At 36.3% G+C, this 25,891-nt stretch overlaps 1 protein-coding gene and 1 long non-coding RNA gene across 8 annotated transcripts in view; both read left to right on the top strand.

Moving 5' to 3' along the window:
* Positions 1 to 25,891, top strand: part of ppp2r5eb (protein phosphatase 2, regulatory subunit B', epsilon isoform b) — a 45,957-nt gene that overhangs the window by 8,934 nt on the left and 11,132 nt on the right. For 6 of the 7 annotated variants that reach the window (XR_015504987.1, XR_015504988.1, XM_087277669.1 and 3 more), the window contains 2 exon segments: positions 2,266 to 2,426; positions 22,674 to 22,870. Coding sequence is in view for 5 of the 7 variants with exons in the window: in XM_087277669.1 (XP_087133795.1) it covers positions 2,270 to 2,426; positions 22,674 to 22,870 (354 nt within the window). In the remaining 2 variants the exon portion in view is untranslated. 7 annotated transcript variants of the gene reach the window in all.
* Positions 5,864 to 8,014, top strand: LOC147841162 (uncharacterized). The gene is made up of 2 exons (XR_015506253.1): positions 5,864 to 7,032; positions 7,077 to 8,014. It is a non-coding gene; the product is annotated as an uncharacterized LOC147841162 (long non-coding RNA).

Here is a 25,891-nt window from a genome sequence, read left to right as displayed (position 1 = left end):
ATCCAACTAAAGACATTGACAGTTGTATCAAATCTTGAGTCTTGTACATAAACTCACTAAGTCTGTAATATTTAGGAATAAAACATATTGTTCCAGCTTTCTTGTGTAATTCAAAAGCAATGTCTAATTTTGATGGGCACTATAAGAATGGACTACTTGATCTAGAGTCGTTTCCAAACAAAAGCAAATGGATTCATGAACAAAGGGTCATTCCTTATGGCTGTTAGCAAAGTCGGCCCACAATGGTCACTTTTTTTTTTTAAATATTTGCAATCATATGATCTTGGGAGGGGATTCATTTTGAAAGCTTAAGTTATTTAAGATCTTTCATGGGACATTATAACCCTGAATTGTTCCTGAACATGTACCCAAGGACTATTAATAGGATAGAGGTTTTTTTTTTTAAACATACCACACACAGAGACACATGATGATTTGAAGTACAGTAGAAGTCAAAATTATTAGCCCTCCTTTTTTCAATTATTTTCCAAATGATGTTTAACAGAGCAAATATTTTTTACTGTATTTCCTATGATATTTTTTCCTCTGGAGAAACTTATTTGTTTTTATTTTGGCTAGAATAAAATCAGTTAAAAATAAAAGAAAACATCGTAAGGTCAATATTATTAGCTCCCTTAAGCAATTTTTTGACTGTCTAACTGTCTACAGAACAAACCATCATTATGCAATGACTTTCCTAATACCCCCAACTTGCCTAGTTACTCTAATTAACCTAGTTAAGCCTTAACGCTGAATATTAGTAGGGCTACATGATTCTGTATGTCTAAAATAAAGGTTAACATGAGTATGGTATTATTATTATTGTTATTTCTCAAACATATGATAAAACAACAATAATATTAGGCCTATTTGTGTTGGATTACTGTTGGTTAAAATGCTAAATTTCATGTAGACTTGAACATAAAACAGACTTGAATAGACTTTAAATTTGTCCTGGTCGTCAATGTCAATAGTGATGACATCAGAATACAATTATTCATAATTCTGGAAGTTGAGACATGCTTAACATTTGTCATTGACAACATTATTAGACCTTTATTAGTCAATAAAGTGATGACTTTAGCATACAATTATTCATAGTTCTGGAAGTTTAATTATTACGTTTGAGACATGTTTGTCATTGACAACATTATTAGACCATTTTTTCACTGGCAAAATCAGACATTTGTCATTATCAGATTCCCTCTTGTGCTCCATTTAACATATAGGCTAGAGTAGTTATGCTGTCCTCGTAAACATTTATTGTCAGGCTCAACACTTTGTGTTGGCTATGTAAGAAAAAACAAATTAAATGCTTGTTGTAATCATCACTTTAAATTGCAATATAAACATTTAAATGATGTGCGTGGTTTTGGTTTCACTTTCACTGCCGAGTGTGCTCATGTAATGGCTGCCGTCAGTCTGGGGAAAAAAAACAGACATACAAATCATACTTTCCTTGCGGCTCCCAAACCATCGCTCTGTGCAAAAAACAGCGTTATTTACAACTTTATTATGTTTATTCACAGCCTATGTAGGTTCTGTTTACTAAGGTAGACTTCATTCACGCACGCACATGCACGCACGCACACGCATCCTCTTGGTAGTAAACAAACAGCTCATGTGTGATTTTGCGGCCGCGAATACATCATTACATTAAGACAGAAATTGCATTTTTGGGAGAATTCTATCATAGGAATACAGTATGTGACACTTTTAACACCATTTGGAGGTGTCCATGTTGCTGAGCAGCGTAGATAAAACAATGTGAAAATTAGTATGACTGCCTTTATGCTTCTCCTGAACTTCTACCGAAAGTAAAATTGGCTGAATCGTAGAGATGCTGGATTGTATTTGTGTGGGGGTCGAATGGCGATTGCAATCTTTTTTTCGATTAATCATGCAGCCCTAGTCAGAGATTATGTACTGTCATCATGGCCAAATAAAATAAATCAGTTATTAAAAATCAGTTATTAAATCTATCATGTTTAGAAATGTGTTGAGAAAATTTTTTTTTTGTTGAACAGTAATTGGGGAAAAATATACAGGGCGTCTAATAATTCACAGGGGTTAATAATTTCAACTTCAACTGTAATTTGTTTGTTTCAACATACTTTCTTTGAAAAAAAAAATGCAACGACACTTTTTTTTTTTTTTGGGGTATGCAAAGAGCAAATTTGAGACCATATTGGCATAATACTTTCCACTGATGCAGTTGCTGCTGCGTTTATGTTGTCTTACATGTCTTTTTCCCTATTTTTTCAGGGCTATGTCCTCCGCAGCCACCACTCCTCCATCAGTGGATAAAGTAGACGGATTCTCCCGGAAGTCTGTCCGGAAGGCCAAGCAGAAACGTTCTCAGAGTTCCTCACAGTTCCGCTCTCAGGGCAAACCAATCGAGCTCACACCTCTTCCCCTGCTCAAAGGTGAAGCACTTACGATTATTAGATACTCGCATAACAGCTAATAACTTTCCTCTGAAGTCATTTGGCCTCTGGAATTGATATGAAGCAGTGTGACATTCTTGGTTCAGTGGTATACAGCGAATAAGCATTAAACCTTTGCTGTAAATTTAAAGCTGATGTTTCAAAGATCTTGTTTTCAAAATGCTAACGTTATTAGCTTATTTGAATATATATATAGCGAGTTTGAACCAATCTGGGCATGGAGGAGGGACAATACATCAATGTATCATGTCTGGTTTGTCCGGAGACACAGTGACGAGGGTTTTTTTGTCAAATCAGCGTTGTCAAATTTTGATGACGTAACCGCACTGATTCCGGGGCCTCTGGAAGTCCGTGATACAGCACTGGAAAGCTGTATGATTCTCTTCTTTATGCCAATCTTTGAATTGTATGAATCGGATCAGCGGATCAAAAGTTATTAAACATTTAAGAGCAACACTTTTTTTTAGCCGCGGGTGGCTGTCTCGGTCTTTAAGGGTTAAAACCGTTGATATGCAATTGTTCATGGTATGATAATCGTGCACGTTCAAATCGTGGTAGACCGTCATACCGGTATATTGTTACAACCCTACTACACAGACAGGTGTCAAGTTTCAAAATAGTTCAGCTTTTGCCACTGTGTGGATTATTACTGAAGGTGTGTTGGTGTTTTTACTTCTAGTTAAGAATAGAGCAATATACTGCTGGTGTTAAACTGCATTGCTTTAATGCACTCCTGCATTGGGCTCACACATACACTCTGCACTCTATCTCAATATTGCTGGTAAGCTGTGGTGGGCATTTCTCTCTGTCTTGCGCTGAACGCGGTCAATTGCAACAGACAGGGTCAATGGACCAATCAGCGCAGATTTGCATCACGCTGAGGAGGGGTTTGAGAACAAATGAATTGCTGAATGAATTATATGGGAGTCCTTGGGATAATTAGGTGAAAATAAATGCATATTATAATAAGACAATAAAAGTGTTTTTTGACCTTGCATGAATATCAGCCTGTTGTTGGAGACCTCCAAAACCAAAATATGACCTTTTATAATGCATAACGGGGGCTGTTTAACAAACATGAAAGGCATTGATTGGACTAATTTTATATTTATAATATATTTTTTATTGCACGTATAACGAAGTTGGTAAATTATCCAATATAAACCATTTTAGATTACAATATAAATGTAAATAATCAATTGTTATTAATGCTATTTGTGCTCAACTGTAATGTCACCGTTTTTCTTGGCTGACACTTTTTGTCTAAAGAGGCTGTGTGTGACCAAATAACCTTTGAGTCTAAATTAGTGCACAAAGTGGTCCAACAGGTTGATTTAGTGTTATTTGTAGAGTGCCTCTGATTGGCTGTTACCCTTATGAGAGCCCGCCCATTGACCTGTGTCCTCTGTAGGTGGACATTGTGTTTTCATGAATTGTCTTTGAATTTTTTTGAGCTACTCTGTCAAGTCCTGTTGTACTGTTCAGAGGACATCCTGGGCTTTCTACTGATATGTCATTTGATTGGCTGGCATGCTAGGAACCACTTCTCACACTGCATCCAAAATTGCTGACATACAAAAAAGCACATTTGATAAGAAGGAGAGAGGCATGTAAAATGTAGCTTTTTAATTGTTTTTTTTACTATTATTATTACATATATATTTGTTTATTAAAGTGTCGGGAACAATAAATTTAGCTTTCAAAGCTGTTAACTTGTTTGTGTTATTAAATATCCTTTTTTAAATGTCCTTTATAGTGGACACCAGGACCATCTTAATGTAATTAATGGCTGCGTGTTGTAGGGGCAGAGCTGAAGCAGAGAGGATTCTTCATAAATAGTTGAGGGAGACTCTGATTTAGAGTCTGACAGTCAGACAATCAGTTTTAAATCACTTTTAGGTTAAATTTGTTTTGGAATGACAGCCCCGCCTTTTTTATTATTATTTTTTTAGTTCGGCTCTCTTTCAGACCAAACTGTTTCAGGAATTTTGATACAAAAGGACAAAATGGCTTTTGTCTTGTTTTTGTTACATTAATATTGGATTAATATCCTTTACAGCCATATGCCATATCCTGTACAGTTGTTGTTTGAGTTTGGGGGTCGTTTTAAACTAAAATAGTCCTGTGGTCCACTACAGTGGACATGCTGTAAAATTAAAAATAAAAACAAAATGTAAAAACTCTAAATTGTAGATTCTTTTTTTTTTAACCCAAAGGATGTAGGAAATCACAGAAAAAAAAGAAAAAAAATTTCTTCGGGTCTCAGGAGGATAAACCTTTTTAGATTACAATCTAAATGTAAATAATCAACTGTTATTAATGCTATTTGTACACAACTGTAATGTCACTTGTTTTCTTGGCTGAAACTTTTTGTTTAAAAGAGGCTGTGTTTGACCAAATAACCTTTGAGTCTATATCAGAGCACCAAGCGGTCCAACAGGTTGATTTAGTATTATTTGTAGAGTGCCTCTGATTGGCTGTTACCAAGGTAACTGCCCTCCCACAGAGCGTCTGTCTGTTTACCTCTCATCATAAATGAATGCAAAACACAATCATTCATTCACTCACTCATCAAAGAACAGACAACATTATTGTCAGACCCACCTGTTTCATGTCAGACTTTTGCTGAATGGCCTGGAAATAACGCTTGCTATGCATTATTCATGTTATTGACTTCTGATAGGTCAGATCTGTTCATTGTTGAATAAAGAAATGAAGCAGGAGTGACTTGAAACTGTTTCCACTCTCGACCAATGGCCTTTGCCCCCTGCTGAACGCTCAGTAGTGATTATGGGAAGGATCAAAGCATCTCTCTCCCTGCAGGGGTCACTCCCTCAAAGGTCACCGTCAGAGATGGTGTGCAAGTGATATGGTAGGCTAATTGCAGTCATGTATAAGTAAAGACATGGTTTATGGTAACCTAGCAACTGTCATGAGTGCTTATAATAATTGATCGAGAAAACAGAAATCCAGAATTGAGAGTTGTAGATCAAAGGGTAGACAAAACATGCACCTTTTGTGTTGTTTATGTTGTGTGGCGGCCATAGGTTAGTGGTAGTTATATAGTTATACAGTAGTCAACATTTGAAGTGAATCAAAAAAAATAAATCTAAATTGTCCTTCCACAAGCACTGGAGTTGTTCAATAGTTTTAAGACCGCTTTAAAAAGTTTTCATTCGCTTCAAATGTTGACCTCTATTGTTATATTGTAAGTTAGGGCTGAAATGAAGAAGTGTGTACATTTAAAAAAATAATTTTGTGTATTGACCTTATTCTTCATATATATGTGGGCACCTCTATTGTAATCTTTTTGGCTGCATTTACACTGCATGGTTAAAGTGGCCCAATTCCAAATTATTATTATTTTTATTTTTATTTTTTATTATTATTATTTTTTCACCCATGTGGCACAGATCGGATTCGGCCCATGTATTTGTGAGCAGGAAAAATTCATATGTATTCTGATTTACTCAAATCAGATTCAGGCCTTGTTTATATGTACAAATTTGTCCGATATGAATTGGATCCATGCCCTTAAGCATGGGCCGTTAAAAGATTTCAACGGTATGATAACCTTGGATAAAAATATCACGGTATCATGGTTTCACTGTGTTGTGATTACTGCTCTAAAGTATATACTTTTTAAATGTCTGAGTAAAAATACAACAACTTTTTCCTCTTTAAACACAAAGTATTTTAATTTGACAAACATTTAAAGTATTTTAGAGCAGCCCGTAAACATGTCCAGCTAAATAGTTAAAGTGAGTCATTGACTTCTGCTGTCTTCATTTGTTTCAAATAAAGTTTGTCTCTCTGCTGGATACTGTTGGGCAAAAAAAAAAAAAAAAAACATAAATAAAAAATCTTAGATCTACCATTGGAACAATATAGCAGAGAATGTGGGCTTTTTTAAAACCTTGACTTTTCCAAACCATGGTATACTTTGAAAACGGTTATCGTACCATGCCTGCATGCAGGTAGATCAGATTTTCACTTGTCAATGCGAGGTGCACGTCAAGAACCTTATCGAATGACGTCTACTTGGATGTTTTTATTTCACATCAGACTTCAGCAGATTCCCAAACAGAAAAGCATTTATATTGTCATATAGAACAAATATTAAAGCATGCTTGATGGATGGATGGATGGATGGATGGAGGGAGAGAGAAAGAGAGAGAGAGAGCGCAACATCCGCCACTTAATATATAAAGCTATTGCATGCATCACGTGCATTAATCACGCCATGGACATTATGTTAAGATGCCTACTGGATGGCCAAATGAGAACATTTCTGTCATAACTTGTCAAGAAGAATTTTAAAAACTTAAACCCTACATGCGAACAGAATAAATATACCAATGGAGAAAAGGGCGCTCTTTTATTAGCTGTCAGTCAGCACCCGCAGAATAAGGACAATAAGGTCAATAGTTGCCATGAACTGTGCCGAAGCGCACTTGTCCCCCCTCTTCTCTCCCCTGATGGCCTGCACTCACATTGCATTTACTTTCCAAGCCAGAGCACGCTTGCGTCATTGAAGATGTGACTGTTCAGTTTAACAGGAAGAGAAGCGTTCTCGCTCAGCACAGTGGACATTATGGTTTTGTATTATTTTAGTCGTTTGGGATGCAGTGACAGCGCAGTCAAATATTTTGCTGAACAAATCCACAACTGTTGATGCTTTTAAATTATCATGAAAGTCCTCGTGGTGCACATATTAGGAGGTTTGCTGAAGATGACAGCTGACCTGCAGCGAGCTGTTGGTGACTTTAATCCACTAAGACCATTCATGTTCATTGAAAAGTAAAAATGTTCAATAAATCCATATGAAACAGTCCCTTTAAAGTGATGTTGCGTCTTCAGTTTCGGGCCCAGTCACCCTGGAAGTTTTGTCAAAGAGCTAGATGCACAGCAAGTGTTCTTGCTTTACCGATAAACTTCTGGTGAAAGGTTACTGTAACTACTTTCAATTTCAAAATGTGATGAAAAGCCGTTTAAACACAAGTGCCGTCAGTTGCAGCAGACGAGCGCAGAAACTCTTGAAAATACTGGTAAAATAAATTCATATTTTAAAGACATGACGCAATGGAATTTTACGGAGACCCGGAAGGGACATGATGGTGGAGAAAAAAAATGAGCGGGAGAAAAAAAATGGGTGGGAGAAGAAAAAAAAAACGAGTGATAGGTAAACATATTTTTGAAAGTTTTTGCGTTCCCCTGTTTTACCATTATATCCTATTATTAGTTATTTTGTCATTTTTCTCTCATATTTTTAATCTTGAAAGCATGTTGAAATTAATATAAAAATGTTGTTTTTATGCCTTGCAAGCAGCAAGTTTAAATGTTTGTTTTGTCTGTATTCTACGTTGTTGAGGCTGCTGATTTGTCACCAAGATAATGTTATCTAGCTGGCCTGCGTAGATGTGGTTTTGTCATATGCAAAAATGAGTGATGAAAGCAATATGAAGAATGTGTTGACAGCTATATTTTGCATTATGCAATGAATGCATTCCAATTGTTGCAGTTCAAAAAACAAATAAATGTTCATTATTTGAACATTTTTAATCCAAGTTTGTTTGACTTTCCTTTGTAAAAAGAGAATATTTTCAAGATAACTGACAACCTAAAGAAATGGTGGATAGGACAAGATATTTCTGCTATGCTTCAATGAAAAAGGCCATTCACCTTTTAATGACATGAAAAATGAAATCACATTTTTGTGTGAAGTGTTTCTTTATGAAATGAACATTCAAGATAATCATGAACAGGGAAGAGAGAGAAAGGAAGTCAAACTACGGCTGAATTTTTCATGTTTTGTACATGACATGTACACATTTCGGATGGATTTAAACCCATCCATCTGATACAAAATCTATTTGCCAGTAGATGGCATTGTCATCACTTTGCAGTCCTAGAGTATGGAAATTAGTGCATTGAGTTGTGTGTTATGCAGATGTTTAGTCAGTAGGCTGTTCACATGCCTTATATTAAAAAATGGACTGTTATACACAAATAATGTGACTTCAGTTGCATTGTCATATGCTTTGAATGGATCCTTGTTAGTCGGCAAAATTGAATGTTAAACCCTAAAGCTGCGTTTATTTTGATCATACATTCTGTAAAAACAGTTAAATTGTAAATTATGGCGATTTAAATATTAATATCTAATAGTTTCTAATGTAATAATGAGAGAAAAAAAATAATGAAGTTTTTGAATAATTAAAAATGTATTGTAATATATGTTATTTATTATAAAATTATTGTAATTTTCACTGAGTGGTACAGTTCGTTGCGCTTTATGGCCGTTTCCACTGTTAAAAGGTGCCAAAAAGCGAACCGTACCATAGCACAACAAAAGGATACCCAAAGGAGGAGCTAAACGCGCATATGAACGCTATTGGTTTACAGAGATACGTCACACTCTCGTGCAACAAGCAGGAGAATGACAACAAAGAAACCGCCATTTTTAAATACATAGCCAAGACATTATACCATTATAATATATACATATAACAACTCGCCATGGTCGACACCCCAGCTCAAACAAACCTTGTCGTCGTCTTGATGAACAGCCACAAACACAAGAAGAACAAAATCTGCTGGGTCCCGTTTTTGTTTTACGAGGCTTTCTGAAAGTGCAAGCGGTTTCACTTTCTCCAGACAGCTTGCGTGCACTCACCGTGCGGTTATATTTTAAATAACAAACTTCTTAAGCTGATGATAACAACCTGCACGTGACTATTGAAGTGCTTCTGACATCTGATCCTTTTAGAAGTGGACAAACTGCAAAAATGTAGCCAGAGGCTAAGAAAAAATTTTTGCCTCAAATCTGACTCTAACTTTTAAGAGGCACAAACCATCTAAAGACTATGAAAGCGAAGCAAATGTTGCCCTGAGGCGGACAGAAACTTTGAGTAGGTTGTGACAACCAGAGCAGCATCAATATAGATATGCTGGCTTTTGTTGCTCAGCTGCGTGGGAAACTCTCTCCATCTGGCCGTCACACTGCTGATGCTGCATGACATTCATTTTATATAAGGTAAACATAAACATGCCAAGAAGTTGGCTACTTCTTTGCACAACCATTTCAGCAAAAATGTAAACTCTTGAGAAAGGCAATTCATAGAAAGTACATGTTTTTAATTATAACCCCTCATGTCAGTGGTCTTTTTCTAGTGCTCTCACTGAGCCACGTGTTCTGTCGGCCATAGATACATATCCAGCTCAGTGAGTTGCTCAGCAGAGAGGCCTGTGAAGCTCAAACGTGACACACACAGACAAATCATCAGCGCCTCATTCCCATGGTAAACTCCCACCCCTCCTCCTCGGGGGTCTACGCTCTGCCTCTGACCTTGTGGGTTTAAATAGGAAAGGCAGAAAATAGACTTTAGACACAGAGCCCGTCCGTGTTTCCGTGGGCTCAGCTCGGACACCTGATCTCATGTGTTCCTCAGTGGAGCTGCAACTTCGTTCACTTGTACACATAACACACTCTCATGAGCCAGCTGTGCTTTACTTCCTCAAATAATTTCAATACCAACTCATTTCTGGTTCCCTGGAGTGATCGACGCAGGAAGAAAGCAAGAGAAGGAAAGAGAGAGCTGTCAGAGTGAGTGATAGAGAAGTGCGGGTGGTCGCCGTGTATTTTGGGTATTCTGTGTGTTGGCGTGTTGTCTTCCGTGTTGTTTGTATGTGGACATGGGTGAGACCAGTAGGCATGATTGGAGCAGGAGGCTCTGTTTGTCAAGTTGTGATTGAATCAAACATCTGATCAGAATATATTGTTATGCCCATTACATATCTTTTAGATTCAAGTTCACTGGGTTGAGAGTAGTATTTTTTTTTTTTTTTTTTTTTTTTGCTTGAGACATTTTTTACCAGGTTTTTGCCAATTTCTGATGTTGCAGGTTGCGTTTGAGTTTATTTTTATTGCACATTTATACAACCAGGCTTACAAACAAATAAATAGAAAGATAAAAAAGATGAAAACACACTCAGTACAATTACAAATTGAACATCACAAAATATTAAATTTAAACACCACCAACAGATAATTTTTAACTCTGGCTTGCTAAAATTATTGATTGCTTCTTTAAAGCAAGCAATAATATATGACTTTTTTTAATGGGCCTTAATAGTTTAAATGGACTGAGCAGATCTTAAGATGTACTAGGGCTGGTCGATTATGGGAAAAATCATAATCACGATTATTTTGGTCATAATTGTAATCACGATTATCCAAAACGATATACAGTTGAAGTCAAAGTTATTCGCCCTCCTTGTTTTTTTTTTTATAAATATTTCCCAAATGATGTTTAACAGCAAGGAATTGTTTGCAGTATTTCCTATTATATTTTTTCTTCTGGAGAAAGTCTTATTTGTTTTTTTTTTTTTTTTGGATAGAATAAAACAGTTTTAAATATTATAGATGATATTTATATAGATCATATAATAGATCAATATTATTAATAATATTATTTTTTTATTGTCTGCAGAAAAAAACACTGTTATACAATGACCTGCCTAGTTACCCTAACTGGCCTAATAAGGCCTTTAAATTGCACTTTAAGCTAAATGCTTATATCTTGAAAATTATGTTGTAATATATGATGTACTGTCATCATAGCAAAGACAAAAGAAAAAAAATTTTTTTTTTTTTTGCCTTTTATTAGGATAGGATAGTGGCGCTTACAGACAGGAAAGAATTGGGAGCAGAGAAAGGGGAAATATCAGCAAAGGACCTCGAGCCAGGAATCGAACTTCGGGTCGCCGTGCACTGTGTCGGTGCACAGGCAGAAAAATAAATAAACATTAAGCATTGTAGCAGTAAGAAGCTATAATACAGATTATTGAGCTGAAGCTTGACTACAAAATTAAATTGCGAATCAAATCGAAATCACAATATTATGGGATTAAATTCCCACTTAAATTATCGTGGTCGCGAATAGACAAATACTGCGATAAATCAAAATTTTGACATCGCGTGTAAAATTATAACTCGCAAATGCGAGAATAAATACAGAATAAGAAGCAACAAGGTTGTGTACCAAAAGAAATAAGTTATTAAATCTATTAAGTTTAGAAATGGGTTAAAATCTTCTTTCCATAAACAGAGATTGGGGGAAAAATATAAAGGTATATATTGCTAATAATTCAAGAGGGCTAATAATTCTGACTTCAACTATACAGTTATTTTCCTCCCTGTAAATAAGAAAAGGGAAATAAATACAATAGAATAAGAACATGAAACAAACTGTGCTTTAAGCATCTCCACTTTTAGAAAAAAAACTTTAATTACAGCTACAAAAGTCCTTCAGTCAACTGCAGTAAGTGGTTTTGTCCTTTTGCTGTTTGGTTAATCATAAAGACAGTCGGTAGCTGGAGTATTGCGCGCTGTCACTTTTAAAGCAGTATGGTTCTGATTTATGGCTTCACTTTCACATGTCTTAATTCTCAACTCAACACAAATGTGGGTTAATATGAATAATTACTTAACACCACATTTTGACACGCATTTGCATGTATTTGTCCATTGAAGCGCTCGCATTAAGATGACTAGATGTGTGTCCTCTGCTCGTCTCTGAGGCTAAGCGCATACACACAACAGCATGCAATCTCTTTCACGCTTTTAAAAACATGAATGATTCGAATGTACATCAATGAATGATGCCCATCCTGTGCTGCAAAAGTTAAGTACATGCTTTTGGTCATTTTCACGTGAAACTGAGCTTTGCAGAGCAACATATGTACAACTGGAAAGGAGGCGATATTTAATGCAATAATCATTTTATCACGATTAATTTTTTTACATAATTGTTGAAGCCAAAATCGAAAATTTTGATTAATTGCACAGCCCTACGGTGTACATCAGATATGCTTTGCTTGCGTTATTACATGCAATACAAAAACAAGAGTCTATTGCTTTTATTTAGGGCCTTGCAAGATAAAAAAAAAGATATACATTCATTATGTGATACAATTAGGGATGTAACGATTCACTATGAGTCGTTTGAAAATCGATTCAAATATGTAACGGTTTAAATCGATAGAAATGTTGAATGAATCGTGATACATGTTTTGAACAGAGGGAGCGCTGTGTTTATAGGCGCAAGCTCGCTCTACCTGCACATCAGTGGCAAGCAAGAGGTGGGTCTGCGGAGTAAAATGACAGCGGTGAGGTGTGTCAGACTAAACACAAACCGTGTGCAAATACTGCGAAAAGATCTCTACTTACACTATCAGAAAAACATGATGCACAGAAACTGTCAGCACAGTGATTAAAAAATATTAATAAACCAAACCACCTAGATGATTTGCAGCTCCGCTTACTTGGAAAGCGAAAGTGTGAAGATATTTTTCAGACTGAAAGAGAAAGTTGTTCTGTTACAGAAGCAGGTATTACATTATTTTTGACCCTCTCCTTTTCAAATTAGTGTGTTAAATGTGTATAATACTGATGCTTTTACTAATTAATTATACAAAGAATATTAATCATTAAGCTTCATAATCATGTTCGACTCCTGTCTCTATCCTCCTATATAATTAGTCATTTTATTATCAGTATTTTATGCCAGTGGCCAAACCTATTGACCACCTCTGTACATGTAAAATCCCTGCACAGTCACAGTTTTAGTTTGTTTATATTAATGAGTCTTTAGTTTGTACACTTTTCAATTTTATTTGTTGTTAAACTAGCAATTTAGTTATGGCAGAAAAATATATTATTTAGCAAAAAAAAAAAAAGCAGCATTTAAGAAAAAATGAAATGACTCTTCACATTAAATTTGTTTCAAATAATTTTGTTTAAAAAAAATCATAACTAAATTTTGAATTGTGAGATTAGTTTTGTGAATTGGATTGAATCATGAGTCAGGTGAATCGTTACATCCATAGACACAATATCTATAAAAAAATGTCTTAAAAAATGTATAAAAATCTTTTTTTGAGATCAAACTACTTATTTTAAAAAAGGCTGAAAAAAGGACATTTTTGAGGGGAAATTTTGGGGAAAGGAAAGCATCACTACAACCTCTGTGAACAGCCATATAAAGAAAATCATATATTTTAACATAGTAAACAAATAAAAATAAATATCATCTCCACTTTGCTCCACTTGAACAGCTATATCAGCCTGAAAACATTAAGAACAATTAGCAAAACAAAAATGCTTAACATGTTTTGTATACTTGGTCAGACAGTATTTCAGCATCCATTTTAAAATTGTTACAGATTTTTGGACCTAAAAAAGCAAAACAGCTGGTAACACTTTATTTTAGTGGTCCACTTGAGTATTAGTAGGCTGTCTGCTTAATATCTGCTGATACTGCTCCTTCAACAGACATTTAACTGACTATAAGAAACTTTGCAAGTACATGTCAACTTACACTAAGCCTAACCCCAACCTAACAGCCTACTTACTGTATAATATAATGAGAATTAGTTGGCATATAGATTCAATGTAACTTAAATTCAACAACCGGACCATCAAAATAAAGTCTGACTAAACAGCTTGTCCACTCTGCATGGTGTGCTGAGAAGTTTTTAAGAGGGTGTACTACTGGAAGGCACATAACGATACTGTATATTAAATCTCATTTATTTCAATGTACACTATTCTGGTATGTATATTGTGATATGCTTATTTGCAATAATATTGATATATATTGCAAAGCCCCACTTATATTGCATTTTTATACAAAAATGGGTTTTACTTGATGGATGAATCTGTGAGTCCACTGCAAAACTATTACTCTGTTTTGTTGTTTTTATTTATTTATTTTTTAATTTTTTTTGAAAATGGATACAAAACCTGAAATGCTTTCCAATTTTCATGTGAATCTCAGAATTGGTGCGTTTTTTTCCCAACTGTAAAACTAACTATGTACTTTTTAATCATGTTTATGATAAGACCAGTTTTTTTTATATCTACTGCCTATATTAACCTCTTATTTTTTAGGTGGTTGTGCATTTTAATAATACTAAACAAGCAGGGTTTAGTTATATATTTACATCGTATTGTTTGTTGGTGAGTATTATGGAGTTAATTTCAGAATGTATTGGTCAACGGAGCATGTTTAAAATGTACATGCATTTTTCTTTTCTTTAAAAAATGCACACATTCATTTAGCTTAATCTTTAGGCAAGGCAAGGCAAGTTTACTTATATAGCACTTTTCATACACAGTGGCAATTCAAAATGCTTTACATAAACAGGAATAAAAGAGAGTAAGTGTAAGAAAATAAAAACAAATAATAAGAATTATAAAAATAAGAATTAAAATAGATAAAACAGACAAAAATTTAATAGGTTATAAGAAAAAGAAAAGAAAAGAAAAACATGTAAAACACAAAATATTTAATTGTTGTATCGCATGCAAAAACTTAAAAGGAACATCCATTTTTCATAATAGTACACTGCCTACAGTACATGTATTGACTTATTTGTCATTGATCAGTTATACATGTCATGAGAAGTGTAATTAGCTTCCTGCATTGAATCTGTGCTTGTCTACGACCATATCAGCCTTTTCTGTGCAGACGTGCAGTTTCATGCCAAAGTAAAAGGGTCTTCCCTTTAGATTCAGGGAACTGTCTTTTCTTGAGTGTGCGTGTGTGTATTGAATGCATACAGTACATTTCCTTCCCCGTCTTTGGCTCTGTAAAAATCACCTGCTTGTTCCACCTGTCGGAACAACTCACGCATACACACACATACACACTCCTGCACATGCACTGTGTGTGTCTAGTTACTTGCACAGAAGTTTGTAACCAGTACACTACGCTCACACTCTGCATTTAATAACACACACACATACATACAACACTCTCTAACGTAATCTAAGACCACCATTCCATCAATGGGTTTTTCCCCACCCAGGTTTTTAAAGTGTGTGTTGTAAAGCACCATGAGTCGTCACTTTATATGAATGTATTTTGCAGATCTGTTTCTTTATAATCTTTCAAATGACTTTGCTGCAAGCTTTGCGTTCACCTTTTACTTGAGCTTTGCTTTAATACGTCAAAACCTTTAGTTCTGTGTTGAAATAACTTTTAATTTTTACTTCAATGTATTTCTATACCACAATAAAATAATAATAATAATAATAAACAAATTAATTAATACATATAGCGCCCTTAAAAGTAGCATCTCAAGGTGCTTTACAGGCATATAAAATGTGCTGCAGTTAAACATACATAAATGAATGCAAAAAATGCAATAATAAAAATAATTAAAAATACATAATAAGAATAATAATAATAGATCTAAAAAGCAAATGAAAGCTACCCTAAAAAAGTACGTTCAGACTGTACTCGGGGATTCTGCATTGCGAATATCAGAGGGTAAAGAGTTCCACAATTTAGGTGCCAATGAATTTCACATAAATTTCATGTAGACGAGCAAAAAGCATATAGGGGTGTAGAGGATTAAAAGTTCAGATAAATATTGTGGTGCTAGACCATTCAAGGCCTTGTACGCAAGCTTGAGAATTTTAAAATCAATACGAAAACTGACAAAAAGCCAGAGCAGTTTTTTCAAAATAAAAGTTATGTGCTCTCTTGCACCGGTCCTCTTCAAAGTTTTAGCTGCTGAGTTTTGTACAAATTGTAACTTGCTTAGGGTTGCTTTTGGAACTCTGGCCAACAAAACATTACAAAAGCCAATACAGGAAAATACAAAGGTGTTAATGAGTTTTTCAGCAACAGAAAAGAGCAGCATGGGACAAAGTTTGGCGATGCTTCTCAGATGAAAAAACAATGTCTTGACTGTGTTACTAATATGCAGTTCAAATGTAAGATTGGCACCCAGATTTTTTTTTTTTTTTTTTTAGTTTAGAGCCATCCAAACACAACAACAGTACACTGTAAAAAAAAAAAAAAAAGAAAAAAAAGTTGAATCAACTTCATTTCAAGGCAAACAGCTTCAGAACATTTTTGAGTTTACTCGATATAAATCGAATCAAGTGCAGTTCTTGGGTTGAAAGTTGAGTCAACCCAAAATAGCTCTGCAACAAGTTGCCTTACAATTTTAAGTTGAGTCAGCTTTTTTACAGTGTAGTTGAACATTATGTTGATGAAAAATTGTAAAATTAAAACTAAATTAGACTGAGCTAATAAAATCAAGGGGGAAAAAACTACAGATAATTCATAGAATATGGAAAACATATAGAGGAAAAAGCACTCTGTGGTTAAAGGCATTTTCTGTAAGGTGAAGTTTCAGATTCTCCTTAAAAAATGATTGTGTGGAGATTAGTCTAAAATAGAAAAAAGGTTGACTGTTCCACAATTTGGGGCCAGCAATAGTAAAACCCTGCTCTTACTTTCACTTTCACTTTGATCTAGGAGCCTGTCATTGTGAGAGTATCCAAATTTAGCATGGATGCTTTTTGTTTTAGTTTAGTTTTTTTTTTAAATGTGTGCGACTGCTTCACAGAAAATGGCTCATCTGAATATTCTCTCCAATGCTGTAATTGTTTAGCTGACTCTCGCCACTGTTCTTGATTGACATTGTTTGCAGAGATTATTCTATTCTGTATGTTAGGATGTTCAGGTTTAAATGTGCTTCTGGTGTTTCCACGGGGTCTTAAAGTCTAAAATTAAAAAAATTGAAATTTTAGGACTTATAAAGTCTTAAATTATCAATTCAACATATTTTTGCACAGGTCTAATTTTCAGATGTCCTTGTACCACTACATCTAATGCTCATTTAAATTCTTTTTTGTTGTTGTTGCTTGGTTTTTTTGTGGTGTTGTAGTTCTTTATTGCATTAGTCCAAATGTCATTTGCGGTATTACAACTACAAATGAGACCAACATGCAATAGCCAATCAGCTCTCTGTTTTTGAACTCAGTGCGCGGCGAGTGTGATGTCATTGCTGTGTTTGCGAAGGGTTCACTTTAAGTACGCCTGACATGATTTCAACTAGCGGAGCTTACGAAATGTTTTGAGACTCAGGTGAACAGTTCACATGGCAGTGGCACTATGTTTGATTTGAGTTGAATATGAATCACTTTGACCAGATTTGTCTAAAACGGGTATGACAGGTATATTTTCCACTATTCATAGGTTTTACACTGATGTACTGCATTACTATTTTGAATTTAAAACAATTTAATAGTTACTGATAACTGGAAAGGAATACTTCAACCTATCAGTTTACAATATACTCATTACCTGTTTTTCTAGGCTATATTGGTGATAATGATCTGGAATGTTGGACCATTATTGCCTTTTTAGCTTATAAGCAGAGAACAGAAACTTGCCAGACAGTAATGTGTGAATTGTGGAGTAGGCAAAATAATAATAATAATAAAAAAAAAAACGTCAGTATTTTTAGTAAGTTTTTGCTATTATTCTTTCCATAATAAAATATATAAATGTAGAGCAACCTATGTTCTGTTATCATTGGTATTTAACTTTATTAGGTAGAAGGCTGTCCGAGATATGAACAAAAGCAAGTGATACATCAAAGTTTGATTTAAAAAATCTTTATAATAAATTCAAAAAATAATAGAAAAACAATTAGTTAAAAAAAATCTTGAATGATATTATTGATATGACGTAGTTCTGGAAACTTTCTACTTCTCTGTTTATCTGTCTAACTTTTCAGTGGGTTTCTTTTATCCGCCCCTGTCATTTAAAAGAATATCTCAATGGCGAACACATCACGTATAAGAGCCTCGTCTGTTTCGTGAGGTGTGCAATGCGGCACCAGCCTTAAGATGTTTGTTTTTTCTGTAGTTCAGTGGTGCATCTGACCTGTCTTTAGTACTGTTTAATTTGAATATATTTATTTTACCACTAATATTGTGATTTAGCATTTTCTCTTTATGTGTTTGGGTGTTTTTGATTTTGTGATATATCGTCTTAAATTTAATATTTAAGTGTCTTAAAAAGGTCTTGCATTTGACATTATGATATTTGCATAAACCCTTATATTGGACAAGTATATATTAAGTATATATTAAGGTGTATTTTAACATTATATTGAAAACATCTGTTTATATTTTACAAAAGACTAACCACACAGTTATGGGATCAGAAAAGTATTAATTTGTAAAAAAGCAAAAAAAAAAAAGTATACTTTATAAAGTTATTGGATGTGAAGTATGCAAGTTTACAGTCTACAAGCATACTTTGTAGAAATTCTGTGAATTAAACTGCACAACCCAAAAGAAATAATGCTCATCAAAAGGATAAAAAACAAAAATCATTGACTTTATTTTATTTTACATTTTTGCATTTATGAGGAAAAATCTTCAGGATAGATGTGACATTTCTCTGTTATGCATGTAAGAGATGTGAAATTGGCATGTGTGTGACTTTAGGAAATCAAATATTATTGTCTGATTTGACAGATACATTTTTGAGTAGTTTTACAGTCCTGTAAAATACAAGCATACAAAAAAACGTAGGGTTTTGCTATTTTGGTAAAAACATGTTTTTTTCATGGCAAGGTTGACATTTGCATGGAATCGCTCACATGTTCTGCATGATTGTGAGAGGGTTGTGACCTGTAACAATTAGTAACAGTAGTTTTGATTGCATCATTGCGTTTTGTATGTTAAAGACCTCAGGATATCTAAATTGGAGTTTTGTGGATTTTAGGCTATGGCTAGATTAAGAATGCTTCATGTATTTTCTGCAAAGCTGTTTTTTGAAATTATGTGCATTATGAAGGCAGGTATATATACTATATGCTGTAGCAGTAATAATAGTGTAAGTAGTATCATAGCACTGAATTGGGCCAATGACTGAACTGTTGAGGTTAATAAGATATTAGAAAATACAGATTTCTCAAAGCTTTTTCTACCAGGAAAATTGACCAAATCATATTCATAACTTCCAGAAATTTGCCTACTAACTACAGTGCTTTCCAGAAGGACAATATGTATTGCTTGTCCCCTAACTAAAAGAATGGTTTATCATTGTTAATGTAGAAATTCTTTAACATTTCTATGTTATATCTTTAATCATCTGTAGGTTTGTACAAACGTTTAATCTCTGTTCTTCCCAGTATACTCCACCAAGTGCGTTTGTTGTGGAGCTAAAACCAAGTTAAACTAAAGGCTGCTTAAGTTAAAAGTGATCTCAAACCCAAAGTTCCTGTTCAAGGGGAACACCTAGAAGAAAGCAGATCATCAAATAATTTAATAGGGTATTTTTTGGTCATTGCTGCATAATAATGATCTGTTAGGTGCTGCTGTTCAAACTAACCCAACCAAACTAATGGGTCCAGTACTCAAACCACAAAACAGACTTGCTATCTAGTGTGCGTTATGTGTTCGAACTCTGGGAAGTTTAGTTTTCTCGCCCTTCCTGTCTTGCCCACTGATTGGTTTACATGAGTCCTGATGTGATCCTCCCATCCTCAAGTGTACAAGCTACTGAAATAAATCCCCATTAGCATTTCTCTCAGGCACTTTTAGTTAGATGGAAATACAGTTTGTATTATGACTGTATGATATTGGAAAGATCTGACATCTGACATATTTAGTTTTTATGCAATATGTAAATTGTGATTCACCCAATGGATCGGAAGCTCTGTATGGATAGAATTTATTCATTTAGATTGGTTGGGATAATCCTGCAGAGGAGTGAATCATGCATGAAATTAAAATACAAAACAATTTAACTTTAATAAACAGTGGTTTATGGTTTTCTGGGAAATTAAGTCGAACCATATTCAGGTACAGAAAATGAATAATCAAATGTAAAATAAAACCGCATAGTCATCATTGTATAAAACAATCCAAATCCATTAAATTCATCTTTATTACAGTTTCAAACAATTTCTTTCACCTGATTTCTTTAAATGCTCACACAGTCACAGGCCTTTCACTTGCTTTAAGCCTGGTTCATACTTCTGCGTCAAGTGACCGGCGTGACCCACGGCGCATGCTACGCGCGTACCTGTGCATTTATACTTCTGCGCGCTGTCTCTGTTAGTCTGAATTAACACTTCCGAAACGCTAGTGGGCAGTGAGGTGTTAAAGCAAAAATTTTCATCAGGAGCTCCTTCACGGGACTCTACACTTGTAAACAATCGCTCCATCAGGCTCGCGTCCAGCTCGCGCCATTCGCGCGGCTCTCGGTCCCGCCCAGACCCGTTAGCGCTACTAAGCCGACCAATCACAGAGCTTGTGCTACGCATCGTTGCGACATATAGATACAATTTTTGAGAGGTGCACGTCAGCGGCGCCGACGGCCACGGCGAAGGGCTATGCGTCAGCGCCGTAGCATATGCCGGTGTTTGACGCAAAAGTATAAATCAGCCTTAAAGCCTGATTTATACTTCTGCGTCAAGTGACCGGCGTAACCCACGGCGCATGCAACGCGCGTGGCTGTGCATTTATACTGCTGCGCACTGTCTCTGTTGGTCTGCATTAACACTTCCGAAACACTAGTTGGCAGTGAGGTGTAAATGTTCCTCTGTGTCGAGTTTCTTCGCTGCTTTTTTGCTTTTCCTGAACACTTCAGGGATGTACAAGTGGCTCAAACTCGCTCATTTTGAGGCAGCAACCGGCGGACGTGCAACAACTTTAACTATGAGGTAAACACAAAACAAAACTTTCCATCAAGAGCTCCTTCACGGGACTCCACACTTGTAAACAATCGCTACATTGGGTTCGCGCGACTCTCGGTCCCGCTCCGACTCGTCAGCGCAACCAAGCCGACCAATCACAGAGCTTGCGCTTTGCGTTGTTGCGATGTGTAGTTACATTTTTTGAGAGGTGCACGTCAGTGACGGCGACGGCCATGGTGAAGGGCTATGCGTCAGCGCCGTAGCATACGCCGGTGTTTGACGCAGAAGTATAAATCAGCCTTAAGCCTGATTAACACTTTCGCTTAGCGCCCATCGCGGACCTCCGCCGACTGCAGGCGCACCTCACGAAACGGATGAGCTTTTTATACTTGACGTGTTCGCCCTTGAGATAATCTTTAAAACAAAAGGGGGTGCTCAAAAGAAACTGACCGTAAAGTCAGATAAATAAATGGAGAAGTAGACTGTTTCTAAAAATACATCATATTATTAATATCATTCAAGAACTAATTATTTTTCTAAATTGTTATAATGATTTTTATAACCATTCAAGATTTTTCTTAAATCAAATTGCTTTTGTTCATATCTCAGACAGTTTTACCTATTAAAGTTTATAAAAGTATTAATGACCAGAGAACATGAGTTGCTCTACAAATATATTTTTATTATGGCTAGAAAAAAAAAAAGAAAAAAGTACACTTACTAAAAAATACAGATTTTAATTTGTTTTTTTTACTGACGTTTTTTTTTTTTTTTTTTTTTTTAATTAATATTTAGCCCACTCCACAATTGACACATTACTGTCTGGCTAGTTTTTGTCCTCTTCCTATGCTAAAAAGGCAATAATGGTCCAACATTCCTCCCCATTCTCACCAATAAAGCCTAGAAAAATAGGGGCACCAGTATATTGTAAACTCATAGGTTCAAATCTTCCTTCAGTTATTAAAAACATTGTTTGTTGCTTAATTATAGTTTTGGAACTATTTAATTGTTTTAAATTCAAAATAGTTATATACATCAGTGTAAAACTGTAAATGGTGGAAAAACATATTCTGTAATTGTGTACCTGGGTCTCCACTTTTGCCCTGGCCTCTTTTGGCTTTAACAATCTTATCCTTCAGGTTTTTCCAAATTTTTAACAAAAACTTTCCTCCTTTCCCACAGCAGTTGCAATTTCTAGCCAAGAATTATTGGTCATCTGGTTCTGCATATGATCATGCATGGACTGATCATGAAGATGTTTGTACAGGCAAACCTGTTTCAGACAAAATCTCTTCAAAGTGATTCATATTTAACTGAAATCAAACACAGCACCACACGAACTGTTCGCTCGAGTCTCTAAAAAAATTGTGTGCTCCGCCAGCTGAAGCACCCAAAGCGAACCTCTGCAAACACATCACACTCAAGCGAACATGACGAGTATAAACTCTGCAGTGACTCCACAAATCTCATGTGTTTTGAACTGCTCAAATATAATCCCAACTAAACATTGAACATTCTGCAATGTGACTATTGTGGATGCTCTCATTGGGATGAATCAATATATTGCACAGCCCTAGTTTGTATGTATTGAAATACTCCCTGAATCTTCTAGTTAAGTTGTCTTGTGAGCGCACCCATCGTGAAGTGAGGTTTCAGCAGGGCACTTGTTTTTGTGTTTCTCATATGCATGTGTTTGTTTGTCCACAGACGTCTCTGCTCAGGAGCAGCCAGAGTTGTTCCTGAAGAAACTTCAGCAGTGTTGTGCTGTGTTTGATTTTATGGACACTCTGTCAGACCTGAAGATGAAAGAATACAAGCGCTCAACCCTCAATGAGCTTGTTGATTATGTCACAGTCAGCCGAGGATACCTCACAGAACAGGCCTACCCAGAGGTCGTCAAAATGGTGAGTGAAAACACACGATTAATTATAGAGCTGCACAATATTGGAAACATATGGTGATATTTTGTTTTGCTGCAATATACAGTTTTATTAGCCCACACTGAATTATTTTTTCCCCAAATTCTGTTTAACGTAGAGAAGATTTTTTCAACTCATTTTTAAACATAATTATTTTAATAACTCATCTCTAATAACTCATTTATAATATCTTTGTCATCATGACAGTACATAACATTACTAGATATTTTTCAAGACACTTCTATACAGCTTAAAGTGACATTTAAAGGCTTAACTAGGCTAATTAGGCAAGTTATTGTATAATGATGGTTTGTTCTGTAGACTATTGAAAAAAAAAAGTTTAAAGAGGCTAATAATTTTGACCTTAAAATGGGTTTTAAAAAAATAAGAACTGTTTTTATTCTATATGAAATAAAACAAGTAAAACTTTCTCCAGAGGAAAAAATATTATGAGCCATACTGTTTTCCTTGCTCTGTTAAACATCATTTACTAAATATTTTAAAAAGAAAAAAACAAGTTGTCTTTGTCTGTATAAACACACAGAACCACACTGTCTCTCATCATAGACAGCACCAAACAAACAAACAAACACACACACACACACACACACACACACACACACACACACACACACACACACACACACACACACACACACACACACACACACACACACACACACACTTAAAGGGCCATAAAACCCCCTCGTTTCAGCAGGGTGTTTTCACACCTCTACTTTGGAAAAAGTCAGAAAAGTGGGCGTGTCCAGCTCTGTTTAGGGGGGAGTGTCGGAGGAACTAAAGTGGGATGGTGTGGGAGTGTCTATTTGTGCACGCGCGAGTTTCAGAGTCAAAATACACACCCACACAGACAGGAGAAGTGTTTAACCTACATGGACATCTGTAGTTGAATTATTTGCCAAATTATTAAATGTTGGACTTTAACAGCAGTTTGGCTCTTTCATTCAGGGAATTCATTCATGCCCCTCGCGACAAACGAGATATTTGATTCGAGGAACTGCTGCAAGCGTGTATTTTTCATGCAATGTTTGATACCGCATGGCGAATGAGAGAAAAAAAAAACTCTGCATTTCCCGGAAACTTAGATGCACACAGCAGGTAGTGTCAGAAAGCCGAATGTGTTATCCCGGTCACAAAATGCCGTGCTAACATTTCTGCACTCAGTGCAATAGTTAACTTAATTCGATACAAACAAACTGAATAAACAAAGAGCACTGGTCGCTCACTTACCAAATCCGTAGAGACAGAACAATCACCAGCAACTAGAGCCGCGTCTTTATGGAGAGAATACTACAAGCAAATCCAGATTTCAGCGTTTGCAGATGAGAACAGCTCTCAGGTAAACAATAATCCTCCTTAGACACGCAAGTTATTGTTGTCGAGCGTCGCGTACACTGTTAATCCAGACGTGATCCAGATAAGCTCTCACAGAGAGAAAATGAAAACGAAACTTAACGGCAGCAAACTATAAAAGCAACCCTTCACGCTTGTTTTGCCAACACAACGTGGGGTCTTTGTGGTGTAAACACGGTGACACAAATGAATATTAATGAAGTTGCACAGTAGAGCGCGCTGATTGGTTTGAACCAAGCCTTACTCATGCATTAATGTATCACACTGTAAGACGTAATAAGACTCACTCAGGCACAGACGCCCAGTCTGCACGCTGGAATACACGCTATTATGTCATGACCGTGACCCAGCTTCAAAAATTCGTTTCAAACAGGAAGTACGAATTTGCTTGAAATAACGCAAAAACAACCAATTTACACTTTTTAGTGAAATATAGGTGTCCTAATAGTGTTTTTAGCAGTGTGGGACACATATATGACTGTCAACAGCTCAAAAAATGTGTTTTGGTGTTTCGTGACCCTTTAAGTCCTCACACTATGCGTTTAGCCGGGAGAGCTTGCGATGTAGCAAAGAAAAAAAAAACGAAACAAAAAAAAGCACTTTTCCTACAGTCCCTTACTGAGAGCTCCGCTCAGCGCAAGCTCTCGCGGCTAACATGCCATGTCACCCTGCAGCCCAAGACCGGTTACTCACTGAAGCTAAGCAGGGCTGAGCCTGGTCAGTACCTGGATGGGAGATCACTAGGGAACACTAGGTTGCTGTTGGAAGTGGTGTTAGTGAGGCCAGCAGGGGGCGCTCAACCTGTGGTCTGTGTGAGTCCTAATGCCCCAGTAAAAGTAAAGGGGACACTACACTGTCAGTGGGCGCCATCTTTCGGATGAGACGTTAAACCGAGGTCCTGACTCTCTGTGGTCATTAAAAATCCCAAGGCACTTCTCGTGAAAGAGCAGGGGTGTAACCCCGGTGTCCTGGCCAAAGTCCATCTATCGGCCCTTACGATCATGGCCTCCCAATCATCCCCTCTCCACCGAATTGGCTCTATCACTGTCCCTCCACTCCACCAATAGCTGGTGTGTGGTGAGCGCACTGGCGCCGTTGTCCTGTGGCAGCCGTCGCATCATCCAAGTGGATGCCGCACACTGGTGGTGGTGTGGAGAGACCCCCCCTCATGATTGTGAAGCGCTTTGGGTGTATGGCCATACACAATAAATGCGCTATATAAATACACATTACATTACATTACATTACATTACATAAATGCATATTGCGAGGGCTTAAATGGGGAAGTGCTTGTAATGTCGAGCGAAAAAAAGAGAAAAAGACAGCAGTGAAACATAACCAGCTTTGTTTTTTGTAGGAAACACACTTTACATCTTTTTAGGATAAGAGGTTTTTGAGTTATTGCCGTCTATAACTGAATGTGTCAGGAATATCGAAAACAAAACCAACTTGACCGCGCTCATTTCTGGCGCCCCCCTGGAAGTTCAGCGCCCTTAGCTTTTGCCTCTACTGCCTATGCCACGGGCCGGCCCTGAGTTGGTTCCTGGAGTGTTGTAAATACCCACGCTCACCTCCCTCGCAACAGAGCGCATAGGAGATAAATGACTTCAGTACATAATAACCGGTTATGAT

Source organism: Danio rerio, chromosome 13 (genome assembly GCF_052040795.2).
Source record: "Danio rerio strain M-AB ecotype USA chromosome 13, GRCz13ab, whole genome shotgun sequence".
Taxonomy (NCBI): domain Eukaryota; kingdom Metazoa; phylum Chordata; class Actinopteri; order Cypriniformes; family Danionidae; genus Danio; species Danio rerio.
The sequence above is the reverse complement of the archived record's forward strand: the minus strand, read 5'-3'. Positions and strand labels throughout refer to the sequence as shown.